Source organism: Ursus maritimus, unplaced genomic scaffold (assembly GCF_017311325.1).
Source record: "Ursus maritimus isolate PB19 unplaced genomic scaffold, ASM1731132v1 scaffold_7, whole genome shotgun sequence".
NCBI classification, from domain to species: Eukaryota; Metazoa; Chordata; class Mammalia; order Carnivora; family Ursidae; genus Ursus; species Ursus maritimus.
This window is the reverse complement of record NW_024426885.1, coordinates 55,039,550-55,056,804: the sequence shown is the minus strand read 5'-3', so window position 1 is coordinate 55,056,804 and position 17,255 is coordinate 55,039,550. Positions and strand designations below refer to the sequence as shown.

General features: G+C 45.8%; 1 protein-coding gene across 1 annotated transcript in view; it reads left to right on the top strand.

Annotated features, from left to right (window-relative positions):
- LOC103668010 (core histone macro-H2A.2) overlaps positions 1-17,255 on the top strand; it is a 50,342-nt gene that overhangs the window by 3,129 nt on the left and 29,958 nt on the right. Inside the window, exon 2 of the mRNA XM_040624473.1 lies at positions 15,776-16,006. Coding sequence (XP_040480407.1) covers positions 15,835-16,006 — 172 coding nt within the window. The 5' untranslated portion in view covers positions 15,776-15,834. The remainder of the gene's footprint in view (positions 1-15,775; positions 16,007-17,255) is intronic.

Genomic DNA, 17,255 nt, shown 5'->3' with positions numbered 1-17,255 from the left:
GGCAACAGTTAAAAAGAATGAAGTAAGCCCATATATACTGAGACAGAAAGGTCACCGAGACATATTATTAATGAAACAGGCAATTGCAGAACAATACATTCTGTATGGTACTATTTATGTAAAAAAATAAACCAAAATAATACTATGCATTTCTGTAAGTAAAAATGCACACATAAACAGATAGAAGGGTATAAAGACACCCACTGAAAGAGACAAGAACTGGATAGGGCGCCTGGGTGGCACAGCGGTTAAGCGTCTGCCTTCGGCTCAGGGCGTGATCCCGGCGTCATGGGATCGAGCCCCACATCAGGCTCCTCCGCTATGAGCCTGCTTCTTCCTCTCCCACTCCCCCTGCTTGTGTTCCCTCTCTCGCTGGCTGTCTCTATCTCTGTCAAATAAATAAATAAAATCTTTAAAAAAAAAAAAAGAGACAAGAACTGGAGGAATTGTCAAGGAAGAGTTTAGTCATACAATTATTCATACCCATCTGTAACCATTGTTACAACATTTGAAATTTTACAATTTGAATTAATTTCTGTATTACTTGCATAACTAAATACAATTAAGTTACAAGTGATTGATAATGTGTAATAACAGCCTCGATAAAATGCTACAACAATTTTTAAAGGAAGAACAGAATTTTAGTCTGGGAGGGGGCTGGGAGTAGGCTTCACAGAGAACGCAGGAGGATTGGAGGAGAAGGGGAAAGGGTCCAAGGCAGGCAGAAGGAAGCCTGACCAGACAGAGCTCCTCCTCTTTTTTCAACGTCATCACATCATCGTCGCGTAAATTCCCTTGCGAGGCTGAGGCCGGCCTGCCCTGCCACGGTTCAAGTTGTGGAGGGAACTAACCCAACGGTTTACAATTTGTCTAATCGCTATGATTCTATGAATATCTTAAATTAGATTTAGAAGAGAAAAAAAAATGAGCCAGTAGAGGCTATAGCTTCTAACAATGATATTGGGAGGTAGTATTTTAAAAAGGAAGATAGTGAAAACTTCAGGATGGAGGGTTTTTTTCTCCTGGATGCACACTATACTGGGAATTAAGTTGGAGGGAGAGATGAGTGAGAGGGTAATTCATCCCCCCCGAAAAATCACAAAAAGAACCACGAAATGCTTTTGAAACAAATATTTAAGGGGTTTCTGGCTGGCTTGGTCTGCAGAGCAGGCGACTCTTGATCTCAGGGTCGTGAGTCCAAGTCCCACATTGGGCCTGGAGCCTTACAAAAGGAAGGAAGGGAGGGAGGAGGGAGGGACGAAGGGAGGGAGGGAGAAAGAAAAGAAAAGAAAAAAGAAAAGAAAAGAAAAGAAAAGAAAGAGAAAGAAGGAAGATTTAAGGCTGGTTTCCCTTATTCACTCATTCAAGGAATATCTACTGAAGGTCGAAGGTGAACATAACACTGCCAGGTATAACGGAGTGCAGGAAAAACAGCCGCAGACCAGGGATCCAGAAGTGGGGGTGAGGGGCCGGTCGTAGGTCTGGTCTCACATAGACCGTGTGGTCATGGGCAAGCTGTTTAGGGACCACCGCCCCTCCCATGCCGCACCTTCTGTGTGGCTAAAATCAGGAGGGGGCACTAAAAACAACCGGGTGATCACTCTAGTCCCTTTCAGTCTTAGATCGTGGTTTTATGAAATCCTAGGATTCTAACCATGTGATGATTGTGAATTCCCAGATAGATGGAATTTGGAAAATATGGGATTAGACTAGGAGGGGCCCCAAAGTGCCCTGCCTTGGGAAAAACAAAAGTACTCACTGTCTGGAAGTTCTCAGTAGATTGGGTAGCCCCCGGAGTTTCCCCAGGGTGGAAATTTCATCACCACGCCTTTACAGAAGCTCCTAGAAAGATGTTCCTGGGCTCAAGCCTCGTATACACGGAGCACCCAGCACAACGGTCTTGTCATAGTTGCTTTGGATTAGAGGGGAAATGCCAGCCTGCGCTCCATGAAAATCGTCCTCTAAAACTTTCTCCTGTGGAAATAAGTCACAACAGCTAATGTTTATTAAATGCCTTACTGCCTGCCAGGCGCTGTTCCAGACACTTTCTACGTAGTCACTCCTTTCATTCTTCCAACAGGGCGATGGGTAGGTACGATCATTAGACCCATCTCACGGAAAAGAAAAGAGAGGTCAAGTTGTGCCCACAGCTGGAGGTAGACTTGGGACTCGAGCCCAGACACCCTCTCTCTACAGCCCACATCCACCCCTCCGTGGGGTGAGAACAGGGGGCTGCTGGCATCCCAGTGATTCTCAGATTATGTTCATTGTGCAAATGCTTATTTTAAAAACTTCCTCTCTGCGTCACCATGTTACCTGCCCCTGTCAGATGAAAGATAAAGACTATCCGATTGAGCCACACAACACTGTACTTTAAACTGTCTTGTCACAAAGTATTAAATAAGATAAATTTGGTGGTTTCTCTGAAGCCCTTACTGTTCATTTATCCATCCCACCATCCATCATACTTTGCCCGATTTATTTGACTGGCGTTGCCAATTTGGACTCGGAATGGAGTAAGTAATTCAAGTCAGAATTCTCATGCTTTGACAGAAGTGTGTGTGGAAATCTGTGTCGCACCACCAGCCTCTGTGCAGGGACGTTTGCCGCAGCTCATTCCGAGACACCAGGGTTAGCTACGGTGACCATATCGTTGAACCCAAAATTGCAACCAACACAGGATCTGATCAGAGATTTGGAGGTTGTCTCTGGATAAAAGAGGCAGTCCTGATGATATCGTTTGGAGGCCTAAATTTGGGGTGTTTCCATAACAACCGGACAAAAACATAACAAAGTAAAGTCAAACTGATCCTGGGAAACCCAGGCCCTGTGTTTACTGGCCTGGCGCTAATAACGGCATAGATTATGCAACTTACATTTTGTGCTGCCTTCACTGTTCAATAAAGCCATTAAAATTAAATAGTGGTGGTAGAATATGAAAGGGTAAATTCCAATAGCTTTTATAATATACAACATAAACTTTTAGAACAGATGAGAATTCACAGGGTCCCCCACCAGTATGCTAAACTTGCAAATCGATCAGTCTTCCAGAATTTCCGTGCCATGCTGACCAACACCAGTGTTGCCCCCTTGCTACGAAACTGGATTTCAGCCCCGCTGCTCTTCAGTGAACACTGTAGATTATTGTCTTGGGGTAGAGACGAGGCAGTTCCAGAAAAAGCAAAATAGAATTTTCGAATCTGGGTGTTCTTTTGTACGATTGTCTTGGATGACAAGATAGTCACTTCAAAGGAAAGAGCACCTGGATATGACTTTATTCTACCGGGTTGTTGCATGTCTGTGGATGTAACAGAGGGGGTCAGAAGAAGTGACCTTCTGAGCATCTTCGTAGAATAAGAGCATCTTTCAGGAAAGGACCGCACAGGTCGGCAGGTGTAAAGGTGGTCATTTCTCAGAGGCCCAAAGCAGGAAAGGTGGGGACCCAGCCATCAAGGTTCTCAGGGACTTCCTGACTCCACCCAGGACTGCTCCCCTTCCTTCCATGCATTTTATATGTGGGAGCTCCTGAAAGGTGGTTCTTGTTTGTTTGTTTGTTTGTGCAAAGTTGGGGGGTTCGGGGGGAGGTGTTGAAAAATCAATGGGTTTGGCTAAGGGCCACAGGTGGTGAGTGTAAGACTGGAGCCCCCACCCCCTCACACCACACCACCCCCTACCCTCCCCCACCTCCAGCCCCCCCACTCTAGTCCCCTGTACCTCCCATCTCCCACAAGCTACACTCGTGAGGTCTAGCGGCATCCCTGTCGATGGAAAGGCCCCGTGGGCCTCGTGGTTGCCCTCACCTGGTGCGGCGGGTACAAACTGCCAAGACCCAGGCCGCACACAGCCGTAACGAGGGAAGGACACTACGTGTGGCCAGCGTAGAACACCGCAACTGGAACCACAGCCCCGCCACTCACCCCTGCACCCACAGTGCAGTCACTGCCCTAGGACTGACAATAAAGGACAACCGGGCGGGAGGGACAGGCAAGGGACGGATGGAGGAAGAGGGGTTCCGGGGCAGCTGCCTCTGCCTTGAGCCCCACAACCGGCCCCGCCTGTGTACTCGGGCCCAGCCGTCATGGGTGTCTCTGGAAGCCCCTGGTGGACCGGCAGCAGCAGGGACTCAGTCTACTTGCTGCCCACACTGCTACGCTCACTCCCAGTCCCAAAGCGGACTCCCGCATCTCCTCACGCCTCACCTGAGAGGCTCGTCTTGGCTCAGACAAGGTCAGGCCCCTGCTCCGAGAAGCAAGAGAACACCGCTGATAACAATAAACCTCACTGCTAATTTGAAACTATTCGATTTTGAAGAAACAGGATAACCTGCTCACTGTTCCTGTTTGTCAATTCCCAAGAGCAAAAAGACAAGACACCAGGCTGGACCCAGTAAAGGGTTCGGTTTTTATTTTGTTTTCCATGAATCAACAGATTCAGGAAGACATTTTCTTCTGGGGTGTATGACAAAGATCCAGCGAGAACGAAAATTACTTGTATTCACTCATTTATATTCATTTCTCATCCACCATGGGTGGTCACATATGTTGATATGACATTAGACAATGACAGGCTAATAACAGACTAAATATTTATCAACAACTTGTCCTTTTGTCTTTTTTTTAAAAAAGCTTGAGCTCACGTTTAACAAAGGTGACAAAACCTGTTAAAAGTCACTGAGTACTGCCCTAGCAGCATATATCCTAAATCCACACTGTATCTGCCACCACCCCACCCCACCCCCGCCATGCTCTGCTCTCCTCTCCCCGTCCCCTCTAGAAGGAGACGGGCAACACACGCTCTGACTCTGGATTATGAAGAATGCATTGGCAGTTGAGCTTCCTCCTAGATTATTCCAGGACATGACTTGAAAGACTTTTTAAAAAGGGAATGATTTGTAACCCAATAGTATAATTTAAATAAATTGGGTTAATGCTTGGTTCTAACGTTCACGGTTGGTTAATTTAGTTAATTTGATCCGTGTGTCATTTTGATGAAATTGCATTTGATACAGCTCTTTACGTTATAAATTGTTAATGTGCTCTAACATATATGACGATAAAATTATTGACTATTCTCATTCACTTAAAGGTGGCCTTGGAAGAAAACGGTTTGGAAAGTATTACTTGTGCAATAATGATTTGCCCTTGGACTTCATAAATGGAAATGTAATAGAGCAAGTGATTTAGCTAGTATTACTGAGAATGGTTTTTACAGCTACAAAATAATAGTAACTATTATTATTTTAATACAGTACATAGGGTAACACACCAAAATATATTAGAATTCTATTAGGTGTGAGGCTAAGAGGTTTTTTTTTTTATGCCCTTTAAAAATATATTTCTACATATAGTTAATACATTTGTATTGAATTCCCTTATGTCCTACCGAGTTTTATTTCATCTCGTTTTATTCTCCCAAAGGAGAGTTTTGAACTGACAGAGGGAAGATGCTTCACTCGATGTCGACCTCATTTTTTCATAAATATTTACAATATGAGATATTCCAAAGCGCGATACTACAGAGTAGAGAAATATCACGGGGATGAAAAATGAATACATCTCAGCAATTTTAAAACAGTACTTAAAGTTTTAAAACATTCATTCCCTTCATTAAAAAGCTACAAGACCTCTTGCCGGTTTTAAAGTAATATATAGATGAAAGCATTTTGATTCATATACTTTTTTAGGGAGATTCACTCTTTTGCTCACTTGTTCCACAGAAACTTCGGGAGAATCTTCTAGGAGCCAAGGCTTGTGCTAGTGCAGGGATAGAGCAAGGCCCCAGCCTTGTTGATGTTTAGGGGTCAGACCCCTTTCCCCTGCCACCCCCAGGGTCCCTCCTCCCTAAAGAAGAAGCAGCTGGAGCCTTGCTCTGCCCCACACTTCCCCACCCACCAGGAGCAGCCTGCAGGCAGGTGGGGGCCAAAGCCCGCCCCGTGAGCACTTGCTGCTCCCCGTCACTCCCTCCCCACAGCCCCTGATTTGTATACTTCTGAAGAGAACAAGCTCAAAAGAGTACTTTAAAATAAGCTGTCTTGTAATTCCGGATCCTTTGTCAAGGTGGTTCATCAGCCCAACCAGCCCTCACCTGTGACATGCGGCCCACAATGACTGTCCCCGATCTCAAATGACTGCTCTCTCTTTTTAAAAGCCGCTTTGCAGCAGCTTAACAACAGAAAAAAATGGTCATTGGAATCAGGATTGCTGGTGGCTTCTAATGGACCCTCTTGCTGATTGGCTAGAGTTTGTCATATTCCTCGTCAGTTTACATATAATAAAAATTTCAAGAAGTTGTTTGAGGCAGAAAAAATGGGTTACTCTGGATCAGCTCTTCATGTTCAAGAAAGAACGTATTTAAATTAAAGAAAATATCGGTCCAAAGAAACCAGACTATTTTGGCTTTTCACGAAGGCAGGCAGTCAGGGTGTTAAGCAAAGTTTGCTGTTTCCCACCAAAAGCAATTCATTCAATAAGGGCAAATGCTTGGGATTTTTCTTTTTCTTTCTTCTCCTCCCTTCTGGGATTACAGTATAATTATAAATATTGTTTATAGGAATCCCATATGCTACAGCCAGGCAAATACAGACACACTGAATTTGATTCGGTTATATTAATGGGTCTTACATAATCTCTTGATATGAAATTTTATATTCCTCAATTATCTCAAGACCCAGTGACTCACCTGGTGCTGAAAGTGATCTAAATTTTTCAATATGACATTATTACTCAATTATAAAACAGTTGAGCTTTTTCTCCTTACCAGCATACTCATTTCTAGGCTGATTCCCAAACGATGTTTGTTAAGATGTGAAGTTAAAATGACACCTTCCGTTTCCAGTTCTATAGGCTGGACGGAGCACAGGTGTTTTCCCTCCCCTGGAGCCCACAAAAATAATGCTAAAGAATCTCAAGGAAAATAAACACCACAACAAAGGGGCGGGGGGCTGGTGTGTGAGTCTTCAGCAGGTGGGAGATTCCAACAAATTTCTGGAAGACTGAAAGTGCCTCGGACCATGCAGACAATGTCGTACGGGAGGCCCCGGGTAAGAGTAAAGGCAGGAGGGAGCTGCACTGAAGGTGGGCAGGGTGAGAGGTGGGCAGTTGCGCAGAGTCTGTTTCCAGAACGGCCAGCTGAGTTGGTCCCTCTCCCCCGCCTCCTCCCTGGCAGTCCAGCATTTATCCCCCCAGCTAACAGTCTGAAGTTTCCTCTCTAAAGAAATTGAACAACTATGTGGGGCGCCTGGGTGGCTCAGACGGTTAAGCGTCCGACTCTTGATTTCGGCTCAGGTCATGATCTCAGGGTCCTGAGGCAGAGCCCTGAATTGGGCTCTGCGCTGAGCATGGAGCCTGCTCAAGATTCTCTCTCTCCCTCTTCTTCCGCCCCTCCCCCTCTCAAAACAAATAAATTTATTTATTTAAAAAAAGAAATCTATTAAACCTTATTTTTATAAAAAAGAGAAACTGGACAACTACAGGGCAGGTTTAAAATTTCTAGGATGCCTGCAGCTCCACAAGGTAATGTTTCCTCGTTCTGGCATCTGGGGGCTCTCAGTCCCTGACTGGGCACCCAGGTGATGCCTGCTGCTTGGCAGGCCCTAAACGCACCCAGGGGTCCCAAGCAGGAACCATGCCTAGCAAACAACCGTTGAGGAAAGCTTTTCTATCTGCCTGTAATGATCAGCCTTGTCTTTCATTCTTAAACATGAAGACACGACCAAATCTCACCAGACATTGAAGGAAAACCGACATAGAAGAGAAAGATGAATATAAATACATAGGATGACCGAGTGGATCAAGTAATTTCGAGAACAGATGATCACGTAAACACACGCTAACTAGTCTCAGAGAGACTTGAAGACTGGTGCGCTCATAAAAGAAGGGGCTGATATGAAAAAAGAACAACCAGAGAACAAGAAAGAGCTCTTGGAAATTAATAATATGATTGCCAAAATTAGATGTGATGAGGACTGAAAAAAATGGAAGGAAAAAGATGAGAGACTTGGAGGAGCAATCAGGAAGTTTGCTGTGGGAGGAGTAAAGAGATGGGGCGAAATGATCAAGTCTGTAACAGAAAATGTCCGGAGTTATTAAAGACACGAGTCTTCTGATTGATGGAATAGGCTTATAGCCAAGTGCTGAGCAGGGCGAATGGGTTCGGGGAGGACCGACACCTAGATAGATCCTTGTGAAATTTTAGAACACAAAGAGACGATCTAAAAGCTTGGGGGTTGGGGACACCACACTTACCTGTAACGCTGGATGAAAAAAAACAATGGATCGATGGCTCCAAAATGTTGAAGCAAAAAGATTTTGATGCTAAAAATTATATACCCTACCAAATGATCATCCAAAGATCATTCAGGAAAGACAGCTCCATTTATGTAAGAAACCAAAGTGTACTTCTCTGTATTGTCTCTGGAGAGTTACAGGAGGCTGACCCCAAGTAAACAAGGCAGCAAGCCGAGAAAGAGGAAGAGTTTGGGTGAGGGATGAGCCGGGAAGACAGTTCCAGGACGACCACTGGGTGAAACGACAATACCTAACTGGAGCGTGAGGTCAGAGGTCAGACGACTTCAGGGTCAAAGTCTCTGGGAAGAAAGTGGCCCCTGCAAAGAACAATGACCGAGAAGCCGGGTGATTTTTAGGTGATTTTAAGGCTATGGCAAAGCCATCCTTCTCTTTCGTCAGCAAGAACGAAGGAAAGCACAACCGATCCTCATTATTCACGGATTCCGTATTAGCGAGTTTGCCTACTTGCTAAAATGTATTTATCACCCCCAAATCAATGCATTTTCAGTCTTGCAAAGACATGCATTAAACAGAAACACACATAAAACAAAGTTATATATTGATTTTGTTGATGAAAAAGTGGTAACCAGAGGCTCACGGCCTCCTAACCCTGTTTCCCCTCGGAGCCGTGCTCTCTATTCACTAGTCCGGTGTTCCCGGCTGCTTTGTAGAACACAGCTCCTGCACTTCCCCCCAGCGGACAGTGATTCGTAACTTGGGGGTGGGGGAGAGCCATGTAAGAAAGACATGATCTCAACATGAAGCCAAGAAAATGGGGGATGATTTTCGAGCAATATGTTTTCAGAACAGAGAGAACCCACTTGTCGATCCTGAAGCACGAGGCGCCCAGCGTTGGACCACAGAGAGGAAGTGAGAGCCCAGCACCCACTCGATCCCGAAGGGCACGTCTTTACAAAGTCTTAATCATAGAAATGCTGCTTATGAGCATTGCATTTTCAAGATCAGCCTAGAGCCAAAATGAAGAGTTCACTGTGATTCTGGAACCAAACAAAGGTTGTGAGTGGGGACGATAGCAGCAGGGAGGGCCGAGGTAGGAATGGGGAGGTGAGGGCAGGGAGTGGAGGGTCAGGGAAAGATAAGGGTGCACAGCCCCATCCTACATGACGGTGGCTCAAGAGGGAACACCTGAAGTTGGGGGAGTCAGAGATTGAGTGTGTTATTTAAAGTTCCCAAGGTAGGGGTGCCTGGTGGCTCAGTCAGTTAAGGGGCCAGCTCTTGATTTCAGCTCAGGTCCTGATCTCAGGGTCATGGGATTGAGCCCCAAGTCGGGCTCTGCCCTCAGCATGGAGTCTACTTGTCCCTCTCCCTCTGCTCCTCCCCCCCCCCACCCCGGCTCATGCTACCTCTCTCTCTCTCTCAAATAAATAAATAAAATCTTTAAAAATAAATAGAGTTCCCAAGGTAATCAGAGGAAATAAAAACGATAGAATGCTCTTAACAGCTAGAAAAGGGAGGAGAAAGTTCTTGTCTTTCTTAGGCATTGACAAACTGTCTAAAAGTGGAAATAAATCATTGGGGCGCCTGAGTGGCTCAGTCGTTAAGCGTCTGTCTTTGGCTTGGGTCATGATCCCAGGGTCCTGGGATCGAGCCCCGAGATGGGCTCCCTGCTCAGCAGGAAGCCTGCTTCTCCGTCTCCCTCTGCTTGTGTTCCCTCTCTTGCTGTGTCTCTCTCTGTCAAATAAATAAAATCTTTAAAAAAAATGGAAATAAATCACAAAGCGGAAGTATAAACACTAGAGCTTAGGAGATGACCACCAGAACTAAAATAATAAAACTGTTACAGCATGGCCTCTGGAAGCAAGATTGGGGGTAGAAAGAGTGGGGTGGGGGCTATTGCTTTTCATTTTATGCATTTCTTTACCTTTTTGCTTTATATTACTATGTGCAAATGTTACTTAGATTTAAGATAAACTGAAAATTTTATTTTAGATTTTATTTTTAAGTCCTCTCTACTCCCAACATGAGGCTCGAACTCACAACCCCGGTATCAAGAGTCACACACTCTACCGACTGAGCCAGTCAGGCACCCCTAAACTCAAAATTTTAAATAACTTCTTTAACTTTTTTGTTTTCCTCGCTTCAGGGTGACCTTGAGCAAGTCATCATTATGTGTCAGACTGTTGATGATGGGCCCTAGCAGAGAAGTTCCCAGACTTTCTCAGTTCACAGAGAAATTAGGGTCTTTGCCATTTTTTCCTTCGAGTGCCTAGGCCAGAAGAAATGCTTATCAGTTCCATTTATTAAGTGGGGCGGTCCAAACAACTTAGTAAGTATTTATGTCCTAACAATTAAGAGCTATTTGGAAAAAAAGAAAAAAAAAGCCTAATAGGTGAATAAGAAGAAAAAAGAATATCTGTATCCCGTTCTTAAAGAGCCACAGTGCATTTCAAATAGGGTGTGTGCACCTGTTGGGCACTGCACAACTCCTCAAACCTTAGAATCAGATTGGACACTGCCACTCTCAGTTTCTGTTCCACATTGATTTCTCCCTGGCTCTTGCTTTAATCACAACAGCAACCAAAAACTCAGCTTTGTAAGATATGGCATCATGACAAAGAAGATAGTACAATCTACCATGAACCGCTGGTAGGAACACTTTGACCTGGTAGTTGTACCAACAGAGGTTGAGTATTACTTCATTTCCCTTGAAAGCTTAACCATTTGCTGACTTGTCCCAGGGTACCTTGGTACACAGTTTGGGAACCATGTCTCTAGCATCTATTTAAAACTTTATCATGGTCTATCTTGCAACTTCATTGGAAAATATTTGAGGACAAGGGCCATGTATATTCCACAACTAATGTAGTTTTTTGTTCAATAATAAATGCTTCATAAATACTATCTTTCGGGGCGCCTGGGTGGTGCAGCGGTTAAGCGTCTGCCTTCGGCTCAGGGCGTGATTCCGGCGTTATGGGATCGAGCCCCACATCAGGCTCTTCCACTATGAGCCTGCTTCTTTCTCTCCCACTCCCCCTGCTTGTGTTCCCTCTCTCGCTGGCTGTCTCTATCTCTGTTGAATAAATAAATAAAATCTTTTAAAAAAAATAATAAATAAATAAATAAATACTATCTTTCATGGAATCAATGATGTCATAGATTGGAAGATGCGTACTGATTTCTAGAGATAGTAAAATGTAAAAAAAAAAAAAAGCATCATAAAATCAATGAAATACAGTAGTTATTTGAATAGGCTGGCATGAGTTTATTGTCCGTGTCTGAGTCAATGCTGCAATTTAATATTTACCCTTGTGATACCTGTAAAATCTAGCTCATCGGTGTCCTTATGGGCTTAAAACCCCATCATAGGAATAAATCCTTAAACAATGGAATCTGAATGTGCCCTCTGCCCAGCACACACAAAACCAGTTTTGTTCTTCCATCTGTGCTTTCGGAGGGAAAGGGAAATGAGCAGGCAGCCCCACATTCTCCCACCTTCTTCCCTGAGCCCCGACTGTTAGCATGCTGAAAACTCACCCATTCGCTTTGCAAGTAATCACGAGACTTTATATCTTGGTTTTTCTTGGTCTCTCCGATATGCAAGGATATATATTGCAGATCTAGGTTATCCCTGGTCTGGTTCCCAATTCCTCTTAAGCACCCGGGGAAAGCCCAGCATTGGCCTGCAGAGTGGGGCCGGTTGAGCTTGGCCACGTGCAGCCTCCAGGGGGCGCCCAAGTGATGCCTGTAACCACAGGGAGAGCTTCCAGCCATATTCTTGTCTTCAAACTTGTAAACATAATGCACTGTAGTCCTTAGCTTTGCCTAATTAGAGAAAAAATTGTTTTAGAGCAGAAGGTAAATAAATGTAAACATTTAAATATTAGTCTGATGGAAACAAATTTCACATTGCCATACTTCTATTCTCTTTAGATGAGGGGCCCTCGAGAGAGTTTCAGAGATTCACAGGAAGTAGATAAAAACCCTTTCAAGTTTTTAACTCCTGACTTCCCAAAACTGGATAGAGTCAGGGGAAGGGGTGTCCTGGGGACAAAAGAAGTGAGGGGTTACAATGTCTCGCCACTCCAGGCAGAGTCCAGCACAGGCTGGGGGCAGGGGTGGTCTTCTCTGGAGAGGATAGTGGATGCCAACCACTTCCTTCCACCTGTGGGGTCCAGCAGGTGTGACATATCAGCTCTGTCACCGTCCTCTGAATCCTCAGGGATTCCCGGATGTGGTCTGATTCTTACAATGCCCAGGTCCTCCCAGCGTCGGGGGCCCCGGACTTGGGTGCCCAGCTGCTTAAGCTCAGCACAGCGTCTGCAAAGGTGGGTTCCCCAGGCATAGTCTCCCACTGAGACTTCAGACGGAGCCACACCCCCAGCTCTACGGCCCTAACATGGAGGAAAGTCTGGAAGCCAAAGAAAGAAAGTCTGGTTACAAAATGCTACACGTAGGGTGATCCCCACATTTTACACTGTGCGGCCGGCAAGCTCCTCTATTTGAGCTGACCCTAGTTTGCCTTCCTTGGCTGTTTTATCTTCATGGGTGTTTTAGGTGTCAGTTCCCTAAAGTCATCTGTTTTCCTTCTACTGCCGCTAATTCCCAATTTTTAGGGAAATTTGTGACTCCTTTTTGGCTGACACTGCGGGAGTCCCTAGGTGGCTTTATCCTGCATACTTAGTCATTCTCTGGCTATTTTCGTTTGAGAAAAATATGGCAGGGCGGGGAGGGACGAGTGGGTCCTGCCCCCGTGGTATTTGTGCTCTGTGCATTGTTCTCTCCGTTGGTATGAGAGATCATGACTGTCTAGCGTGCACAGTATCCACAGGGCAAGTCCACTCTGATGGACTTTTCGGGTGGTTTCCTTGGCAACCAGACCTACTAATCTTCCCCCTCCCCCAACTACCCGTAACTGCAAAAAGCACATAATTGGCTTAGCGGAGTCACCTGTACGAATACATCTTTATGAACCTGAACAGCCTCTCCACTCTTCAGAATTCCATTGCTAGAGAGACTAAAGCTTCTTTTCCAGAACCATCTGAAAGTGCATTTCATGAACATTGGGGTGTTTAAGACCGGAATGACCTTCGGGATCGATGAGTCATCTCCCTGTCTTACAGGGCTCGCCTAGCTAGCTACGTAGAAGCAGGACCTCACCCAGAACGTCTTGCTCCCCATCCTGGGGGCTTTGCTGCTCGTTTTGGACACCACCCCCGGCTAACAAACCTGTCGTGAGGGGTGCCTGGGTGGCGCAGTCGTTTAGCGTCTGCCTTGGGCTCAGGGCGTGATCCCAGCATTCTGGGATCGAGCCCCACATCAGGCTCCTCTGCTGGGAGCCTGCTTCTTCCTCTCCCACTTCCCCTGCTTGTGTTCCCTCTCTCGCTGGCTGTCTCTCTCAAATAAATGAATAAAATCTTTAAAAAAAAAAAAAAACCTGTCGTGTAGTCTCTCTCTGGGGACAGAACAGGTTCACATTGCTTTATGAGTCCCCTGTGCCCTGGGTCAGCGATGACCCCCAGCAGGTACCGCGGACATTGACAGATGCCCGACCTCAGCTTCGTTAAAGTAAATTGATGGTTAGGACCTTCAGGTTGCAGTTGCTTGCTTCCTCCAAGGGAGGACGTCTGAGTGGCTTCGTGAGAGGTGAGAGTCTGGGACAACGGAAGCATGGAAAATGTGGAAGTCTTAAAAAGGGTGATATTGTTTGATCCCTGTGCCTTACTATGAAAGAGATAATATTCTAAGGCTATTTGCTCCTCTTTGCTTGTACTTAACTTTGATGAATACCTACATCTTTTGGTGGCAAAACGACTCATAAAATAGGAGTTTAGGAAGTACATGTGAGCATGTAAAAAATAATGTGTGTGACATATGTAATAAAATGCCTCAAACGCCCATTATTCACCTCGGGGGTAAGAGGGTGTCGAGAATGGGCTTGTTTGCCAGTTCCATAGGGTTTACATAAAACTCCTCAGTCTTAACGGATTAATCAGCTACTTTAGAAAACAACTCTGTGTTCATTCTTCCATCTAGATTAAATAAATCCCAGCTTCGTGCTTTTCCTATCAGCCATGTGTCTGTGTCTCGCTTTCTTCCATCATATTTTCACCCGCTTTCTTGGGCCTTTCCATGGCCACCTTGGCTGTTGGTAAACTGGCCTAGCTAGCATGTGAGACAGGCAGCCTCCACAAATAGAACAAATCTCAATTTCTTTTTGACTTTCTTGTTTTGCCTTCCCAAACAAAATAGCCAGCAAGAATGACATTGCCCTCGGAGCAGAGAACTTTGATTCATTAATGCATTTCCTAGAAATTTTGTTTCCTTTTTTTTTCCCCTTTGGTCGGGCCTGTTTGTCTTGTCTCATTTGTTTTTACTTATTCTGGAATCTATCCCATCTTTTGGTCACAATACTCCCTCAGCCAGCGGGTGAAGCTCTATTATGATTCTCTGAATGAGCTTTTCAGAAGTATATAATTATCTTATCTTCATACAGAAGATCGCTTCCTGAAACAATGAGCTATGGGCGTGTCCCTCGGTGCGCTGTACTGAAGTCCCCTCTTCAGGCTCATGCTGAAGTTTCTCCCCCAAATCAGCCTGGACTCCTCATTCCAGGGAGCAAAGCTTGGGCTGCTTTGTAGCTTTTAATTTGCTAGCTTTGGTTACTGTGCAGTGGCATGTTTCATAAACTGCTTCTTCTGACGTATTTCTGTTTTTAAGAACGCTATGTGATTGGAGAATTCAGAAAAGCACTTCCACCAAGAAGCGCACAGCAGCTGAGTCGCGGGTGAGAGCTAACGGTGGCAGGCATCGCCCTGCTTGCTGTGCTCCGGACTCGGACCGGCAGAAGCCAGTCAGGGCCGAGAGGAATCCTATTCCTTCTCTTGCTGCTGCTGTGATAAACCAGCCCCAATTTAGGGGTTAAAGCGATCTGAATTTATTCCCTGACAGTTCTGGAGATCAGAAGGTGAAAATCAGGGTTTCTGGGCTAACGTGAAGGTGTTGGCAGGGCTGGTTCCTTCTGGAGGTTCTGAGGGGAGAATGCATTGCTTCTCCCATTACGCCTCTTACTACTCGCTCATCTCCTGCCCCCTCCTAAAAGAGCCTTCGCAGTTACACTGGGGTCCCCAAATACTCGAGGATAACCTCCCCATTTCAGGATCCTCGACTTCATCATGTCTTTAAAGTCTCTTTTGCCATATAAGGTGACCTAGGCAGGGGTTCTGGGCATCGTTGGGGCCATGGTCCTGCAGACGACAGCACCATGACCCCTTTCTCTAGTGACTTTCTTTGGTCTCTCACCTTGAGGTTGGGCTGACTCGACGGGGTGGGGAGATGTTTGCAGGGGGCCTGCCAATGCCTTGTAAAGCCCCCATGCCCAGCTCCCAACCCTCAGTGCCCTGCGGTGGCAGCTAGGTTTCAGCTGCTTTCCGGGGACCATCAAATGTGTCACACAGTGTCCTGGTGCCCCATCACTGTTCCCAAAATGCTTGCCGACCCCCCTTCCTCACCCTGCCTTCTTTCCTTCTCAGCATCGTGTTAGTGCCGGGAGGCCTCCGTGTCAGCAAGCTGAGAGGGAAACTGAGGCAAGATGTCGGGCCGGAGCGGGAAGAAGAAAATGTCCAAGCTGTCCCGTTCAGCCAGGGCCGGTGTCATCTTCCCCGTGGGGAGGCTGATGCGTTACCTGAAGAAAGGGACGTTCAAGTACCGGATCAGCGTGGGTGCTCCCGTCTACATGGCGGCAGTCATCGAGTACTTGGCAGGTAACGTGCCACCCCTCGCGGCTCCCTGCCCCCTCCCCGCCCCTGCCACCTCGGGACAGCGAGGATCACTTCCCTTGGCAGCTGGTTGTCTGCTTGGCTAGGATTCGTTTTACAGGCATTAGGGGAGGGAAGAGGGCATAATGACAGGTAATCAACACGGAAAGAAGAGAACGCACCATCAAGTGGCTTTTCTAGACCAGGCGTGAAAAAGGCGTGTCTTGCTTTAGGCAAACACAGAGTGTAAAAGTCTAGGCTCCTGCAGAAGAGACACTCCAAGGAAGATTGGGGGTGGGGGGTGCTATTCATTTTCTAACGGGGGTCCTCACTTTGCTTCGAGGTCCTCACTGAGCGTTGGGTCTCCTGGTGTGTAAGAACTAGGGCTCATTGTCCATGAGGAGTGTCGACCCCACACCAGAACCAGCTCCAGCCGGTTCCATGAAGCCCAGAATGTTCCAGTTGTGTTCTCCTTTGCGTACAATGGTACATAGGAAATCATTTCCCATATTGGTTATTAACATTGTTTTTTTCCCTAAAATGAGATTTTTGCTGTGTGTGGTCTTTATATATTTGAGTAACTTCCTGTTTAGCTTGCTTTTTCTTTCTTTCTTTCTTTCTTTCTTTCTTTCTTTCTTTCTTTCTTTCTTTCTTTTTCTTTCTTTCTTTTTTCTTTCTTCTTTTTTTAATTTGATAGAGAGAGCACAAGCAGGGAAAGGGGGGAGCGGCAGGCAGAGGGAGAGGGAGAAGCAGGCTCCTCGCTTAGCAGGGAGCCCGACGCAGGGCTCGATCCCAGGACCCTGGGATCATGACCTGAGCCAAAGGCAGACATTTAACCAACTGAGCCACCCAGGTGCCCCTAGCCTTCTTTTTTTTTTTAAGGTTTTATTTATTTCTCTAAATAAAGAGAGAGAGAGCACACAAGCGGGGGGAGTGGGAGAGGGAGAGGGAGAGAGAGAATCCTCAAGCAGATGCCCTGCTGAGTACAGAGCCCAACACAGGGCTCGATCCTGAGATCATGACCTGAGCCAAAACCAAGAGTTGGACGCTTAACAGACTGAGCCACCCAGGCGCCCCCCTGTTTAGCTTTCTGATTGCTGTTCTGTCATAGTTAAACAGAAATCATACTTCAAAATTTCAAGGATGCCTTTAAAAGATATAAAGATTTATAAAATACTTACAAATAAAATATATAAAAATAAAAATATGTATAAATAAGTGTGGTTAGTTCCTTGAGGGGTCATTTTAGCCACGA